The sequence below is a fragment of the Cydia pomonella genome, chromosome 8 (genome assembly GCF_033807575.1).
Source record: "Cydia pomonella isolate Wapato2018A chromosome 8, ilCydPomo1, whole genome shotgun sequence".
In the NCBI taxonomy this organism is placed as follows: domain Eukaryota; kingdom Metazoa; phylum Arthropoda; class Insecta; order Lepidoptera; family Tortricidae; genus Cydia; species Cydia pomonella.
The window spans coordinates 15053944-15073038 of NC_084710.1; the positions used below are offsets into that span (position 1 = coordinate 15053944).

Below are 19095 nucleotides of genomic sequence, written 5' to 3' on the forward strand. Positions count from 1 at the left end.
GACAGATGTAACTTAACTTAACGCAAGCGTGCGCGTGCGCATGCATTTTTCCTACATTCCATTGATCACATGTGTTCAATCACATAAAACAATCGCGCGCTTTAAACGGGTGGAATATGCTGTAACGTTCTTAATCTTAACCTATAAAAATCTATTTTGATTCCATTTCATTATAAGTACTTATATTCGCTCTATTGTTTTCGTCAAAGCGATGCTTATGTTTCCAATGTTTTAAGGTTGGTTAATGATGTTTGATATTCGGGTGGCAACTGCAGTTGCATCACTGTTGCGACATTACTGCCACGGCCTTGACGCGGGTGCTGTATCCATTTCCTTAACACATTCAGTACCAGCGCTTGCTACGTGCTACGAGCGTAGCCGATAACATGCAAAATCCCGTATGTGAAAAACAGCGACTTCGAACACAGAACCCGACTATCGGGTCACTGGCACTGATTGAAAGTCGTAATAGCGGCAGTAATGCGGCAGCGAACGTCACGCATTTTATCAAGGATATTGATAGATATATTAGATATATCGGCGACATCAACGACGCAGCACTAATGTCACAGCAGTAGTATCGCAACAGTATTGCAGCTACAGTTGATATCCGAATGTCACCCTTAACACATTGAAAACATATGGCATAGGTTACGCGAAACTAAATAATTACAAATAGTACGTACATAGATACCTTATTTTATACTTGAGAATCTCCCGTATAAGATCTAAGGTCAAATTGCTTTCAGGAATACGCCACAATTCCTGAAAGGCGAAGGCTGACAGACGCATTACGCCGCTGATGGAGCAATCAAGGCTCTCTCTCACTTTAATGGAGCACATTAAAAATCGATGCACTATGTGAGTGCCCCTTAACATCACGTAGTACTTTGTGATAATGCTATTACTAAAGTGCTTAAATCTGGTGGTGTTCGCGGAAAATAGTGTCTTCAAAAGACGTCACTGTCAAAGGGAATATCTTGGTGTCGTAATATGATTTTGCGTTGTTGCGACTTATGTGAACCCGGGGCAACAAGGGCCCTATAACGATATTGTCATACGAAACGTGAAATAAGACGAACATAATGATATTCCTTAAATAACCGTTCATTAGTCTGGCATTTATTTGGTCGATGATTTCTCAAAGATCCGAAAATTGTAATCATATATATTCTACGTTGACATTACATAGGGTTCAGAAGTAGATAAACATTATGCAATTGATAATTTTAAAACTAATACGGGACTTAATCTCGTAAACTTACGTTTATTATATCTGCCTGTGACCACGAATGTAACGTCACGTTCGAAACGTCCAGCCATATAATAAACGTAAGCTTACGCGATTAAGGCCCGTATTAGTTTTAAAATTATGAATGAATGAATCGAGTTGGTTTAAATCAATATATTATGCAATTGGCAAAAGTAAAAAACTGTTTTATATTCTCTACTGCTCAGCAGTAACAGCTAAACGAGTGGTGTGTTCAAAAATACATAAACACGAATAATAGAGAAAGTGCGTGTAGGTTCAGATAATTCGAAAAAATCGGGTTCGAATCCCACTACTAGTGCGGCTGACCCATCGTACACCTTTTCGGTTATCTGTCTTATGTGTTTACTTTATTTTCAATTTCTATTTAACATCACTTAATGTAGGTAAATAAATAATGAAATATCCGCTATAACTGGAAGAAAAAAGAAAGTGCTTTCCCGGAATCTGAAATTCACCTTCAAATAAAACTCACCGGCAAACAGAAAGTTTTCATAGTCGTGCGTTGCTAGTATGATATGTTTTCAAACGACGTTGTTGCATGAGTGCATTGCTGGAGTGACACGACTTCGCGGAAATGAAGGAATTTTACCGTTCCGACGTGAATGCTTGGAGTTCTCGCCGCGAGTACGTAGTTACTTTCATTAATTTATTATTTCTGTTAATTTATATTATATATCACGTAACTAGGTGGTAGAGCGAGCACCTATAACAAAGTTTTGAGCGATACTGGAACTAAAGCTAAAACGAACTAAATAGGTTATGAATTAACTGGCATTGCGATGCAACGAGGAAATTATGCCGCCAGCATCAAGTACAATGCCTCAAGGGCCTATTTTAATTTTAAGCTGGTAACACCACTGTATATATCCATTAAGTATACTGTTATTGTAAATAAAACATTGCTTTTAAATTAGGTTAGAATCATGTGTATAATACATGATCCCTAAACATAGTATAAGGTACGTGTATTTTATTGTATAATGAGCGCAGGTAAAAAATATAATGCAAAATCAAATTTTTCTCTTCAGCAAACCAAAACTTAGCATGAAGGTAAGTAATGTAAATACAAATAACTAAGGATTAAATATTTATGTTTGCCACATACATATTTGTGTCTACAGTTAAGGCTACGATTTATGATAGCTATTGTAAGTCTCACAGGGATCGAAGAGGTATAAAAGCTTAAAGGAAAAGCTGCTTATTCACTACTGCCTACAGTTTATGTATGTATGCAGGTTAACATAAAACAGATAAAACAAAACAAAAAAAATGTTATGTTATGTTATGTTGTGTTTACATATTTTTCTTGCTTTATATTTCAGTAAAAACGAGACAAAAAACGTCACACGTCGATTATGTTTCTGTCGGGTTCGTCCAACATAAAGAAAGTTTCGCGGAGTGCGCCCCGAGCGACTCCGAGATTTGTACAGAACCCTCTTAGCCTTTCACCTACATTCATAGCAACACTTGACACCGCGTCAAATGTTGACATCGACCCCTGTTTGTTACGCGTTACTTTAAGGAATCGTTTCAAGTAGAGGTGCAATACAGTAAAAAAAATATATAAGAGTTTTAGGCTACCTATGAGTAAACATACCATGTGTTTTTACACGCTTCTCCACTCCGTATAATATTTGTTTCTAATTAATTATTTATTTTATTCAAATCTTGTGATAGTGCAAATTGGTATGGGAAATAATATTGTTTCTTAGATTACATAAAACCATAGTAATAATGCCATTTCAATAAATATGTCTTTGTTTTATTAAAACAGAAAATAACATTACCACGTTTTTCATACCACTCTTCCACAATGTTCCCCAACATTCAAAAACTTAATTCACACGAAACTAATTTCCATCTCCGTTTCCAACAAACGTCGCTTTAAGTATACAAAATCACGGCATGTCTTTAAAAGGGCAAAGTGTTTTAAAGCTTCCAACTTTTAAAATTTATTGAAGCAAATAATTTCTGTCATCGAGTTATCTCCGCTCGGCTTACTGAAATGACAGGCCCCTTTTAAAGTCTAAAACATTTCAAACAAACGGATATTACCTCAGATCTGTTCAAAAAAGGGTTACTATGCTCCCTGAAATTTCGAAAGCTTTGCATTAAGTATTACCTACCCGCGAGTTTCATATAAAAAGAAACTATATATATATTCTGAGCAATAATAGTTAAATTTCTGAGAACATGAAAATTTATACGCGATGCATGCGTTTTATTCAAAGTTATTAATTACAACGTTAACTCTCTATTAACAGCTATATCGGGTGGACCTTATCACACGAGCAAAAACTTAACCACATGGTTCCTCGGACTACTTTCTAGCCTGTGACCGTATTTTAAAAATATTCAGTATAGTATATTGTGTATTTGAAGTTCCTATCTATACGTGCTATCATATTGAAATCACAATATCGTAGCAGTTAAAAATTATTGATCATCAGACAGTAGCAACTATTTTGATATAGATTATTAAATACTTAAACTGCCATTTTACAAATACAAGACAGTCTACATTTTGAATCCACCATTTAATTATCCGTGTTACAGACCCACCCTGTATTTAAGATGAGAATTATGTGTAACTCTTAAGATCATAACTTCGTTAATGGTGCTTTTGACATCATCGATTTTCTCTTGATATTAACAAAATTAGAAACGAACCATTTCCTTATCACGAGACGTTAGATGTTTATATTGGAACATCCTGTTTCGACGGCAAAACAAAAGTTTTGGCAAATGCAAAGTGAAAAGTTTTAATTAAACATAAAAGGTAATTAGCTTTAGTTCCAATGTTATAGGTATTAAGTTCTATTTTTCATGCCGATTAAAATGTAACATAGCGTAGGGAATAAAAACCTAAAGGTATTTACACCAGTATAATGAAAACCCCTATTAAAGCTCCATGTATACGGTTCAAGAACTTGCATGCAATTTTCATTAAGTACTTTGTGGTTTTGGTCTTATTTTTTGGTTTGTTACATGGAAGTTCTTGAACCATATAAATGGCATTAGACATATCTTTTAGTTTAGATAATGACGCATGGCTGCGTACATGTCTAAAATACGGAATTCGTCACGCCTAGTTTTCGTTCTTTAGATTCGTCTACCTAAAGTAGGCATATTAAAGAAATATACTAGATGATTGGTTCTTCTTCCTAGCGTTGTCCCAGCATTTTGCCAAGGCTCATGGGAGCCTGGGGTCCGCTTGACAACTAATCCCAAGATTTGGCGTAGGTACTAGTTTTTACGGAAGCGACTGCCATCTGACCTTCCAACCCAGAGGGTAAAACTAGGCCTTGTAGGGATTAATCCGGTTTCCTCACGATGTTTTTCTTCACGGACAAGCGACTAGTAAATATCAAATGATATTTCGTACATAAGTTCCGAAAAAAGCATTGGTATGAGCCAAGGTTTGAACCCGCAACCTCCGGATTGAAAGTCGCACGCTCTTACCGGTAGGCCACCAGCGCTTACTAGATGATTGACAAAAATGAAAATCTGTTACATTAAATGTATCCACAAGAGAGGCAAATATCAGAAACAAACAATGCGTAGTATTGGTGTTGCATTACAAATGAAACTAGTTGTTGAGCACAGGCGAGTATCTTTAGAAAACCAGTGTAATTATTATCTCAGATTACGCATAGTTGTTACTGATCTTTAGGTCACATTTCACAGTCCGGGCTAGAACTCGAAACGCCCGCACTCTTGCATGTAATAGAATTACTAGATGAATGTTGCTACGCTGTTGCTGTCGAGGCAACGACCGACGCCGGCGCCATAAGCGGAAGCGTATTGTTCAGCATAAGTGAGACTCGCTCCTCTTATCGGCCACTAGCCGCGAATGCGCTTCCATTTCCAAAGGACTTTTATGTTTCAATGAGAAAGCCCGTTCGATTTATATTTACGCTGCCATCAACTCTTTCGCCTAAGGTATAAATTGATAAAACTCGCACACTTAGAACCCCGTTCGCGGTTCTTTCTCATAACAATGTGAAAAGGCTTTTTGAAATATCTTAAGAGGGAAGAATAACTTTGCGATCCTAGCGAAATAACGGTACTTTTTCTATGAAATTCCATTTCGCGCGAAAACATTTTACACTAACTAAATGTTAACATATCAATTAAATCACTTCGATTTTGATGTCGATCGGTTCAGCATAAAATATTCTACATTTATAGGTTTCGTTTTTATGAAATTAAATTTAGCAAATTAAAAATAAAATAAAACCTATAAACTTACTTATTCATTGTGTCAATAACATGTAACATTATGTAATCATGGAGAATGGAAAATATTTAGACGAGGAAAAACGTTTTCTCTTTTGGTATGGACGGTCACGTTCTACTTCCCTCTTAAGTTTTTTCTGATAGACAGGCAGGCAAACGGTATAGACCTAGTAATATAGTGAAGTATTCCTTCTTAGCTATAAGTATAAGTACTGTTTAGCCACGGATCATATCACACACCGACGTAATTTGTTTTGTTTATTTTGCCTGTAATATTGCTGTAAATATAAAAGATTATTAACCTCTGCCTTTTTTGTTTCAGGTATGTGCTCCCAGTGCGCTGTTCAACTTAATACATTTTTAGTTTACATGTTAAACTAGTACAAAAACAGGCCACAGTCTGGCAGAGGTCCAATCGCGCAAAAAAGTGCTATCCCATAATCGTGAGTTAACCGCGACACTTCCAAACAAAAGCTCCATGTCCTAAATACAAAAGTACACGTTCAATAATAGACTACGAATTTCTAATACTATTTCGGTAGCTCGCTTGTGCCAGCGTAGCGTCTGAGCGTATGATATTATTGCCAAAATAATAACGTCGGGTAGACAACGCCGTCTTACCCGGTTAGGGCTCGCATTACATGCGCGACAATCTCGACTAAGTAAAACATTCATCTTCTGTCTTCTATGTTATGGAAATTAGTAAATGTCAAACCGCTTTTTCAATTAAAGGTGACATTCGGATTGCGACTTTAACAGGGTTCTTTTACTGTTGTACCATTAGGTCACGGCATTTGAGGCGACGAGGATTTCAAATGTTCCCAACGGCAGGTTAGAAAGACTATAAATAATAATTATAATAAAAATGTCAAATGGCAATATGAACTTCTCAAATTCATGAAATTTACAAACTGTAAGGCACCTAATATGAAATGATCGAGGTAAATTGTCTGGGTACAGTCGTCTACGAATTAATTAATTACACGAACCAAAAACGTAAGACATCATCAAATAAACGGACTTTAAATCCAAATTTTCTTACTTTATCCTTATAAATATACATTTTAAAAGAAGAAAGACTTCTTAAAATTTATATGATAAAAGTCTTATAAAAATGTATAAAAATCGTTAATATTTGTAATGACCACAAAAAAGATGCCGGTTTCCCGAACGTTTTTCACCCACATAAACGAAACGTAAATATTAGACTGACGTCACCTTTAAGAAGAGTAACGTAACCTAATTTTTAATTGCTTACTTTATCGTCACGGCAAAAATGTATTCTCCAGTTTGCACAATGCCATACCCTCCTCCTTCAATCATCAAACATTTATACAAAACCAATATTCAGTACGGTTATTAGCCGTACATAATTAATTTCGGAGATCAGATTCAAAGACAGGTCGTAATAATTTAACGCCAAGCGTTTGATCGAGGCGAAATTATTCCCGACGTAACGACATGCTATAAAGGTTTAGCAGCCCTGGCGATCGGCTTCCAAATTAAATGCTGCGTTCGTCCAAAGTTTAATCGCCGGACAGGTGCGGGTGACGTACGCCGCGTCCCGCGTCCCGACCATCGCATTCTATTTATTGTCCTTACCTTAGTGACATGTCACGTATGTTACAAGTATCATTAAAATAGTAGGTACTACCTACATATTAATAATCATTCTACTCATACTTTCACATATGCTTAGAAACTGCTGGTTTTAAAAGGGGTAATCACGTAATCGGTCATTTGAAACGACCCTAACACAACTTTTTAGCCTCTTTTGATTTGTTAATATCGCCCATTCTTATTTAAACGAGACTAACACGTATAGTCGTACACCTTACATATATTTTTTAATGTTTGTCTTTCAAATGTGACGTTACTTTTTTAGTCGCGGAGAGACTTTGAATGCCAAAAAATAAGAATATATCTTTTGAAATTCTCTCTCATATTTTCACAAAGTTTTCTCAACACTAAGGTAGGTACTTGTGCCTAAGTTGGTTCATTGTTAATTGGTCAATTGACGCAAAATTTTAACCCATTCACAATTACAAAAGAAAGTATAAAATTTTGAGAGTAGGCAAGCTAAGACCGGCTTAGAGGCTCAAGTATCTTACCGTATAAAAAAAAACTTTTATTAAGGACATAAAGAACGCCCTGAACACACGTACTTTATCCCTTTAATACGTAAACTGCATTACCAGGTCGAATTAAAGCGGAAGCATCACGGAAATAAAATAAGAAGGGGAAGACTCGGTAAGGTAGCCAGCAACACATCCATTTACGGCTTAAGGATGACTCGCCTCGTGCTGAGCAGTGACGACTCCGGCAATGTGACTTGATTAAATAACTAAGTAGTTTAGTTACTGTCACTTGTCACAGCGTAATAATTGACATTTGTAATCAACAGAATCAGGCGGTACTTTGCCGAAATCCATACCAATCAAAACAAAACCATTACTTTAATCGGCGAAATAATAACGTGCTACTCAATTAGTGCTAGAATCAGACCAAGATTGGGAGCGATTTTGACAGCCCAGAGAGTACAAGTGTTATTTTAAACGTTAAACTTCTATGAAATTATTATGTTTACTTAGCACTTGCACAGGCTGGGCTATCAAAATCGCTGCCAACTTATCTTAGCTGACTTCTTACCCCGTATACCTCCCACCTTCTTCTTCCTGCCCGTAATCCTAACTTCATTTGGGGTCGGGCCTTCTTGTGCGTTTGCGCCAGGCCGGTCTGTCCTGGGTTGTCAACAATGGGATATTCTGAGTTTTTCGGTCTCTTTTGACAGTGTACCACCAAGTGGCGAGCCGTCTACCTCTGCCTCTTGATCGCTGCGTGCTAATGTTCAGCACTGTTTTTACGGAGTAGCTATCGTCTCGCCTCATGACGTGCCCGTACCATTTTAGTCGCCCCTCCTTGACCTTCTCGGCTATTGGCGCAACTTTGAAGGAACCTCTTACATATTCGTTTATTACTTTATCCAAGCACGTCACGCCTCCTGCCCAACGGAGCATTTTCATCTCTGCTGTGTATAGCTTTTGTTCGTGCTTCTTCAACGTTGCCCAGCATTCGGAACCGTATATCATGGTAGGTCTAACAGCCGCCTTATATACTTTCCCTTAGTTTTTATTGGCACTTTTATATCACACAGAACGCCGGACAGCGTGACACGTGTTCTCAAATTACATATATCCGTACCAAATTACATCTAAATAAAAAGTAACAGATAGGCAGACAGTTATTACTTTCGCATTTAAGGATTTCACCGCTGCAGTGACAGCAAGGTTCCATTTTTATTACTCGTCACTATGCCCATCACTGTCGCACTTACATATTTATTTGTTAGAACGTGACAGGCATGGTGACAAATGATAAAGAGCAGACCATCTTAGCCCTACTGGATGTTATCTTATAACATAAAAAAAAAATTAAATTTCTTGTTTAAATAATGTTCCGTACAAAAAAAACAGTAAGCAGAGGTTTCAAATATTTTGAATGCGTTCTAAGTTACACACATGTAACTTTGAACATTTTAACTGCTGACGTCAAGCCAGAGTTGACGCGCCTCATTCCGCGACTTCCCGGCTTGTCAGACACAAAATGGAGCGAAGGCAGAGCCTTTTGTACTTGTAGGCTTTGTGTGCAAAGTAAGCTTCCTACCGACGCATCTGTGCGATGATGAAACTTGCCAGACACCGCTTTTAAGCTCGCTTTACGTCTAGAATTAAAACTTTACAGAAGGAAATTAACCGATGGAAAAATACGCACGCATCACACGTAGCAATCGTTTTGCAATAAGTATTCGCTTGTTGTGTATTTGGTTAAGAGGAAAGAGGACGGACGCTTCTCCATACAAACGTAGTCCCCATTTTCCTCTCTGGATATCGACATTAATTGGATGTATATTAACAATAGCTATGCCCCTACGTTTGACTTTTTTTCGATTTTTTGATTATGGTAAAAAATTTAAAGCGAAAAACAGTTGTCATACAATTTTTCAAATGCTCTTCACTCTCACACTCTTATAATAATTAAATATTTGAAAAAAAAAATCTAATGTAGGGGCATAGCTGTGGTCGATATACAACAAAGTGTATCAAAATATTTTCAATAATGTTAATATCCAGAGAGGAAAATGAGGACTACGTTTGTATGAAAAGGCGATTTCACGCGGGTCCTCCACTTTCGTCTAAAGTAGTTCAATCGTTGTTTTTAGATTAGATCTAAAAGAAAAAAAAGACTTTACAACGACATTTTTACAACAAAACGTACGATTCAAAAGAATATATTTTTACAAAATAAAAACAATATTTAATATGTGGATATCCTGGAATTTATACGTGGAATGGATATCTCCATTCTCAAGCAATTAAATCCAAATATATTCCTTGACTGCGTGCCGTGAACTGCATTTATTTTTACTTGACTGAGATTTTAATATTATATCCATATGCCTTGACTGCGCTAGAGGATGGATCTCTAAAATTAGTCATTTCCTAAATAAATGACTTTCTTTTGGCAGAAAGTTTTAATTTTATTGACAGAATTTTGTGAATGCGATCCTGTTCCTTAAATTACGTCCATCTTAAATTAACTGCAAAAGTAAATAATGAGAAAAAAATACAGGCTACGGGCTATTGACTATATCTCGAGTATGAAAAAAGGAGCAATAATACTTTAAACGCGTGCTCGGTACATGAAACCTTTTGTACGCCTTATTGGCTTACCTCACTCGCCTTCGAGCACTTGATTTGATTAGAAAACATCCGAACCCAGGACGAAGAAAAATACGCACATTTCAACTTTACAACGATGGAACATTAAAAATGATTCTCCCTAAATGCGGTTTCCCATCCACATATTCTACTTTATTGCTCACCGAAGTGAATTGTCAGTCGGGGTCGCGGGTACAGCGCTCTGGAGTCGTAACATTGTGCCGTATTACAAATGGGTAAGTAAACAAACTTGAACGGTAGCTTATTCCCGCGACCGCAAACTTATCAATGTCAGGATGTATATTTCCGCCCTCTCTGACAAAACAAATTCCACTTGTCAAAATGTTCACGCTATATTCACGGGAATCACAAAGCGAGACGTTTACAAAGAACAGTCCTAACAAATTGTTCCGTCAAGCGCCTCGCCGTGTTTGTGTACGGCACGGTCGGCTGCCGTTATGAACGCACTACTAAATACTCCTTTACTTGGTTTACCTACGACAAATTGTAATAAACGTGGTGTTCTGAGGCCCAGGATGCCATTTTAAGTAACAAAGACTTCAGGAACCGCGACAAAACAGCATCGTTTGATGATAGCATCACAAATAAAACGCACACAAAAAACTCATCCCGCGCCGCTAATGTTCCGGTACAATTGACTTTTTTTGCATTAAAAAATAAACCTACCGATTGCAATTCAAGAAAAACACGTAGCACGTATACAAGGATTAAATTTATTTTATAGTCAGTCACTTTTTGGGTAGATCTAAAAATAATAATATTTTGTAGTATATTAAAGCCCCCTTTTATTGTTTATTTACAATCTCATTATTACATTCACCGCTGAGCTACGGTCGTAGCGGAACGTCGTAGCCAATAATATGGGTTTCCCAGTATACAGAAGTAATGCTTCATAGAGGCAAAACGACAAAGTGTCTTGATTAGCGGTGAATTGAATAATATCTAAAAGCGCACCTAATAAAAGGCACGCATCAAAGTTCACGTTAAAGTTAGACAAAAATAAACAATGCACAAAACGCATGCAAGTTGTCATTGACAACGACCTTTACAGAAAAACATACCTAGGTTACTTATTAACCGTTCTCAGAGCGCATGAGCGTTATCATGTTATCAATAACAACTGTATGTTGATCAGTTACATATCACCAGTCCGCAGAAAGCATGCACTGATAAAAATCAATAGGCTAATGCGAACTTGCACCTGACATGCAACCGATATTAGAATAATATTGAAATAATATCAGTTAGCTGTCATTCGCGAAAATCATAATCAAGTTTTACACGATGTTACAACGACTAACGACTGCAAAAAAGGTACTTTAGAAATTTATTAAATCATTTAACGCTACAAAACATGTTCAGAACCTACTAAAAATCATGTCATTAGGGGAAGTACGGACAAAATGACAACGTGTTTAATTTTTGAATTATAATTAGTTTCAGTTATTAATAATGATAATAGGTACTTTGACTAACATTAACACAGCTTTTTAATTGAATATGAACAATATTAAAGAATATGTTCAAAAAATATACAGGAATGAAAAAAAACATTTTGTCCATATAGTATGGGTAAAATGACACATTAGGGACATTTGTCATCATCTTCTGTTTGACTTGACTTAAAAATTATATTCAATTAAAATAACTTTTCACTGTAGTAACATTTAGACACATCAGTATGTAATATAATTGGTACTCGGTATCAGTCTAAATAAATAAATGACTACACATAATTCTCATGAAAACTGAAGAAACTCATGTAAAAAAGTTACTTATTCACACTCATTACTTCGATGCGACTGAGCCAATGATGCTGGGCATCTGGCAGAATTGCAAAAATGGCAGCTGTGAGGTGTTGCTGTGTCGATAATAAACTCACTTCAGCCCGACAATTTTGAAATAAGCCCGCTGTGTCATTTTGTCCATACATGTCATTTTGTCCGTATTTCCTCTACAGTATACTCCAGTTACCACCAACCAATTCTATATTACCTAATGGTTTTCGTAGGTTTACATACTGTACTAAATCCGTAACAAACACCTCGCTCAAATAAGTAATCGGATTGTGGAAAGAAGTAACCTACATATTACTATATACCTAATTTCAGCGTAGGCTTAAACGTACATCTTGGGTTGTTTACGGCAGAAATAGTAGCGGATAGAAATACGTGCCAAAGTATTTGCTACCCTCTAATACTTTTACAAATAGAGATTTTGCTGTACTTTGCTTTCAAAAGTAACTGTGACACAAATTATACAGACATTTGGTTTCGTGAAGTTATTAGAGAATAGATACTTTCCATAGTTACATCCGCTAGTATTGATGCTGACTGTACATAGGTATATGTATAACGATAACTTTGAAAGTGATAACTGTTGCAAATAAAACATTAGAACAAAGTGCAACTCATTCAAGCACTAGAAGGCCTAGGAACATTTCAAAGTGATATAGACTGCTGCTATACAGGGTGTCCCAAGACTATGGGACATCAAGGGAAAGTACCTTAAATATCGTAGATAGGATATTTTGCTGACAGAAGACTTTATTTTATTTTTAAAAGTAAGTAATATTGCATTCAAAGAATTTATAAAAAAAAATTGAAAAGTGCTTACTTTTTCTGGGAATTAAACCGAATCTTGAAATTTTAATCAAAATTTTTACTGTATTCATTTGTTTTGCGATATCATATTTCTGAGATGACTTATTTTTTATGCATTCTTTCAATTGGCTTGTTTGCCACCGTCGTGGTATAAAAAAAATCTTCTAGTTGAAACCTTCGCTTTACAACACCTCTAGTGTTTAAAAAATAATGTCAATTCATTTGATCTTAAATAATTATTGATTGCCAATCTAGAACTTACCTGTATACTTTGAACAACGGCTTACTTTTGATTGGGTTCTTGTTTGATTTAACAATGAACAATCTTCAAAAGGGAAAGCCCGTAAAGTAATGCAAGGTAATGACGTAATATGACAGGTTGAGTGCTATTTGGGCGGCTCCACTGTTCTTTGTTTACGTTTTTACGTTCGTTAAAATATTTTAAAATTGATTTAGTAGTTTTTTTTATTTATTGGAAAAGTAGCATATTATCATACAATATTAACTCAGACTCTATCTCGAATAACATTCACACACCTTCATTTTCACCACAATCTCAGTAACTGTAATGCGTACTCGTACTCGTAGTGTGAGTGATTAAAAATAATTATAATAGGTAGCCACTCCTAAAAAGGAAGTACCAAGAGAGTTTAAATAAACTGTGTCTGGTTTGTGGAAATGGGTTGGTGGCAGGATGCGGACCTTACGTGTGTGTACCTTAGTGAGAAACACACTTTTGTTGTATCTGCAACCGGAAAAAAATCATGCATTACATATACGCAGGGGTCGTACAAAAAAAGCGGATGACGTCAAACCACTTATAGGATGATTTCAAATAGTATTTTTGTGATTCATAAACAATTATCACTTATCATTTATCAACCTCTTTATTAAACGATATCGCCACTTGAAATGAGTAAGTAGGTTTTTGACTGACACATTGTCAATCAGATGAACAATAAATTGACTTCGTTATTGTTTAGCTATTGTATCTTCACGATTATATTTAGCTAAAATTTATATTTACTAATGTATAAGAAAACGCTCTAAAATGTCATCTTTACTCGAATATTGTGGCAATCCCACAGACTTGTTCTAACTAATTTCAAATAATTATACCTTATTGTAACAAGTTTCGTGAAATTTATTTTATTCACTACATCACTCTACCACCTGTATTATTAATTCCATGGATTTATTTACGATTATTTTGTTACTTCATTAATACTACTTTGTTACTACATGTCACACGGAAGTTTAAATACAAACTCAAACATCATCCTGTGTGCAAGATTACGTCATTTTTACGTCATCCGCACTTTTTGGCCGACCCCTGCTGATATACGTATTTTCAAAAAACCTCCCAATTTCTGTGGTTGGGTATCGCCACTACTAAAACTTGTATAATTATATCTAACATGGGATACCATGTATTGTAAATCTTCTTTTTCTTTTCATCCTGTTACACCCTGCTGGGGTGTAGGGCTCGAACCATTTTCTTCCACTGACTCCGGTCCTGGGCAGCTTAGGTAACCTCCTCCCACCCTATCCCCAATACACCCAACTCTTACTCCACGGAACGACGCAAAGTAGATTTAGGGCGACCATGTTTCCGGTTTCCGGGCATCTTCCAGGTCAGAGCCACCTTGGATAGGTGGGTGTCAGGCTTCCTGAGGATATGCCCAATCTAATGCCATTTGCGCGTTTGGATCTCCTTATGTACGGATGCTTGTCCGGTTATTCTCGTGAGTATAAGTGAGAACTCGCGCAGAATTTTGTCTGGAGTTTTGTCTTTAGGTCTTTGCGGACAAACCAGGTTTCGCACCCGTACAGTAACACGGCCTTTACATTGGAATTGAAAATCCTCACTTTAGTTCTTCTCGTCAGGGTAAAGGATTTCCACACAGGTTTAAGCTGGCTGAATGCGGCTCGGGCTTTGATTATTTGTGTTTCAATGTCAGCTTCCGTTCCTATTATTGTTCGTATGTATTTTAAATACCACAAAATAATGCTTTATAGAAACTTCTTCCTATAAAGCATTATTATACTCTCACTCTATCTTATGAAGGGTAACTAATTTGCGTACTTCGTTGAAGTTTTTTTTTGTACAATCCAATATTTTAGATGTTCTTTTATTTGATACTTCGTTATAATTTTCGTCTATTACCAATATGAAAATAAAGCTTTATTCCGTTTTTTATTTATTTTATTTGTAACAAACTCTTGCGGGTTTACAGGTGACCCCAAAACGCTGACAAAATAGTACCCATATTACAATGTCAAAGTAATAAATAAATGAATTATAAATTATACAAATAAGAAAATATTAGATTAAAATGAAATTAAATTATGTCAAGCTTACGAGTCAAGTTACGACTTTGTGCCAGTTGCAGTCGAGACTGCGGGACCTTGGGCTGTGGAGGCCAGGGACTTTGCAAAGGATTTGAGTCGGCAGCTGAGGGGCAGGGACTACAACTCCCGGTCCGGATCGTACCTGGTCCAACGGATCACATTGGCCATTCAGCGCGGTAACGCTGCCAGCTTAATGGGGACATCTGAGCCAGGTACGACGCGTGACGATTATTTAATTTAATTTAAACTGTTATTTACAAAAGCTGACGGAGTTAGAGCTAAATAACATTAAATCACAATTAAGAATAATTAATTAATTATTATATTTTATATTTGTTAGTTTTATTGTTATATTTTGTTACGTTCAAATTGCATTGTAATGAATCAAATGCATTAGTATCCTAAAGCCTGAGAAAGCGCCTTAAATAGGTTAATTAGCCTTTAATTAATGTAGGTTCTCGCGTCCCCTCCGATTCGTATTTATTCCCTCCTTCATGGTTAACGAGCTCTAAAGAGAATTTTATGAGCATAAAAAACTGACGTTTTTACTATTACCCGCGGCTTCCATATTCCAACATCACATTTTCTTCTACGCGAAGATTAAACCTATTGTACTGTCACTCAAGGAATCGCATTTCTGACAAATTTTTCTTCACGTAAGGCGAAGCGTGTAACCTGAGTTTTATGCGGCCTTTTCGTTTCGTCTATTTATAATACTGCGCAGCTCATTTCCACCGTGACAGTAAGTGGAGACTGAGACATGGGACACTTTGATATATTGGACCGCTTATATTTTTCTCTAAAAATCCATGCGGTCTTAATTTTAAGGTAGCCATAACAAGATTGTATCAAGATATTGATAATGTTTACGCTCAGCTAAAAAAGTGCATGTAAACTTTATGAATGAAATCCATTTTGAAAGTGTATGTAAGGTACTTGCGCCAAAGACGGCTACGTTCTTAAGCCGTCTACCTACCATTAAGTGTGAATAGTATATATTTCATAATAAGTATGAATTTCATTTTGACACTTGGAGAGACTACATATCCAAATTTAATGTATTATTAACTATAGAGAATATACATCTCTGTTGTATTGCAGTAATTATTTATTTTAAGATTATTATACTGCAATGTTTACCTAGGGGCGCATTGATTTTGTATGAAAAATCACTAATAGTATTAGCTTGTATTTTATTATGCAATATAATTATATCTTCAAATAAAGTGACTCATATATGTAATATCGATCGAACTTCACTTTAAGAAGTTCGTTTGATCATCAATTATGTTGCTATGTATTTTTCATGTCACTATATGTTGTTACTAAATGTTGTATTGACTTGTAAAAGAGCCCTTGAAGACTATTAGAAGAATAAGTTTTTGAATTTTGAATGGGTTCAAATTCAGCGTCCACATTCGTTAGTACCATAGACAAACCTGCAATTTCATATTAAACATTTAAAAAAATGCAAAAAAAAATAACGAATATGGCTCATCTTTGGTCCAGGTACCTTAGTAATGGATTAGATTCGAAACAGGTACTCTTCTCATCTCTGGTGTGGCGCTCCACAATACCAGCTCCTCCCTCTTGACTCCATCCAACAGCGGGCATGGCCAGTTCGTATTGCTTGCGATCCCGCACTTACTTACGGCTCATAACCTCTTAGGAGAGACGTTGGTTCTCTATGCTTTTTCTACCGTCTATACATGCTCTGAACAACTTTGTATAATTGGTTCCATCGTCTCACTTATATTATGGTACCTCCCGCTAAGAAACAAAGCTCATTTCAAATTCTTAGATACATGGCACACACTGAATAATCGGGCGTACCGCTCGAAAAAAAAAAAAAACCTACTGAGGTATTTCCTTTGCGCTACGACATGGGGTTCTTCAAGAAGCGGGTATTCAGGGCTCTCAAGTGTCAGCAACGCATAAGTGGCTCCTTCGATGTTGCTTATGCCCATGGACGATAGTGACCGCTTCCCATCAAGCGGCTCGTCTGCTAGTTTGCTGACTCTAACAAGGAGGTCTGTTCAGATAGGAATTTCTTGTTGCCAATTTGTAATGGATGCAGTCTGGCAGCTGCAGAAATGTCACTTTTGATAGGTGATATCTATTATAAATTACTAACAAAAACTACTATCCGAATAGACCTTAAGGGAGATCTGCTGCTAAGTAGGCTTACTAATAGAAGTGCTTGACACCGAGGTTTTCGTATGTGCCCGTTATCTGCGGCGAAGTAATAAGGTAAATGGAGCCTAAAATTACCGTCCTCTTCCCAGGGCTCTCTCTAATTTTCTAGTGTAACAGGATATTTTTCTCTTAACTACCAACATACCCTCCAGTTGATTGAATGTCAGAAGAATCCTACTTTCCTGGAAAATATTGTTTCATTATTCATTAATTTTTGGAAGCCTCAATGATGAAGACTGCGTCTACATCAAAATAATATCAAATGTTCGCAAGGTAATTATGAATATACAGAATTATCTATTTAGGTAAACGTGAAAAAGGGTAGAACAAAATATCTACCTACATTTTACCTATATAATACTCGTAACAAAGCGTAGTTAAACAACTCGTCAATCATAGATTCAAATTTCGCCCGATAATTTTTGATCTCCATCATACGAGACGACACTTTTTTTTTTTTGTCTAAAACTAGGTATTTCTAAAGCTAACCAGTCGAATCTTATCATTTAAACTACAGCCAGCTGCACGATTGCTCCTTTATTCGTTAAAACCACAACTCTTCCACTGAAAGTCAGTACTGCAAAGACCTTACAAAGCCGCAAACACTAAGTGCTTTATCTTCAAACACTGTAATAAAAAGTGATTGGAAGCGAGAGAAAAAAGTAGTGTTGTGGAAAGTTAAAGTCCTCTAAAATACGTAACAAGTCTATAGTGGAGTTAAGTGATTTGCCGTGTAGTGGTCAGCTTTAAGTGATAGTTTCTTGTTTCAGTCACATGACTTTAAAACCCTCGGTCAGTTTTAGGGCGCCAATAATTGGAGACGGACCGACAATAGGAGATGGGTTATCCTATAAAGGTTATTTACATGTAGTCCTAGCGGTACACCCCGGAAATCAGTAAAATGCTGCAAATGGTGTTAACGGTATGCAAATCGGTACGATTGAGCTTTAGTCCATTGAATGAATTTAAACCCTTCTTTTTTTGTATGAAAATAAAAAATAATAATTTTGAAACCTATCGTGTGTGGTATTAAATGAAATGGCATTCTGAGCCGGTTCTAAAAATATGTAACATCATTACATTTCAGTCACAATTTGCAGCGTTTTTAGGCGTACCGTTAGCATTAATACCAATTAAACAATGTTGGCGTGCTTAAATATATAGTTTGGGGTAACAAATAATGTAAGCATAACAATATAGCTATTTAAGCATTAGTTATTTATTTCCCATCTATATTATAACCTGCCTACTTATTTAATTAAGCTACCTAAACCTTTTATAATAAAATCAAAGATCGACCCTTACCAGAAATCTACCTTCTTTATTTATTTGTTTATAAGTAGCCTATTAAACTTGTATCAAGCATTTTAATGAGTTAATTGTTATTTAATTTGCGCTGTTCATGCGACGAAAAATGTGCAATATTGATTCAACGAACACAATTAAATGATATCGCTTAACAATCACGCTAGCTGTGTGATTGAATAAACACTATAAATAGTGTTTATTTTACACCAAAAACTCTCATGAATATTTACGCGACCCGTGATAATGTCAATATTATTGTGGCAAACGTAATAGGTAACAATTACTCTGAGTTTATCATATCTGACTTTATAGCCTCTGTGGCCGACCGATATTTAAGTATAATTAACTATGGTAATAATGGTAAGCGAAAGCGAGGCGGCCAGTT

At 36.2% G+C, this 19095-nt stretch overlaps 2 protein-coding genes across 12 annotated transcripts in view; one reads left to right on the plus strand and one right to left on the minus strand.

The window, feature by feature from the left end:
• The window catches only part of LOC133520663 (poly(rC)-binding protein 3), a 243776-nt gene that overhangs the window by 114619 nt on the left and 110062 nt on the right, over positions 1 to 19095 (plus strand). The gene's annotated exons all lie outside the window — the stretch shown is intronic.
• Positions 8206 to 8601, minus strand: LOC133520321 (uncharacterized). The gene has a single exon (XM_061854693.1). The coding sequence runs from the start codon at positions 8599 to 8601 to the stop codon at positions 8206 to 8208; it is 396 nt and encodes a 131-aa protein (XP_061710677.1).

Coding starts and splice junctions, on each gene's coding strand:
- LOC133520321 (XM_061854693.1), bottom strand. CDS start 8,601: ATGATATACGGTTCCGAATGCTGGGCAACGTTGAAGAAGCACGAACAA.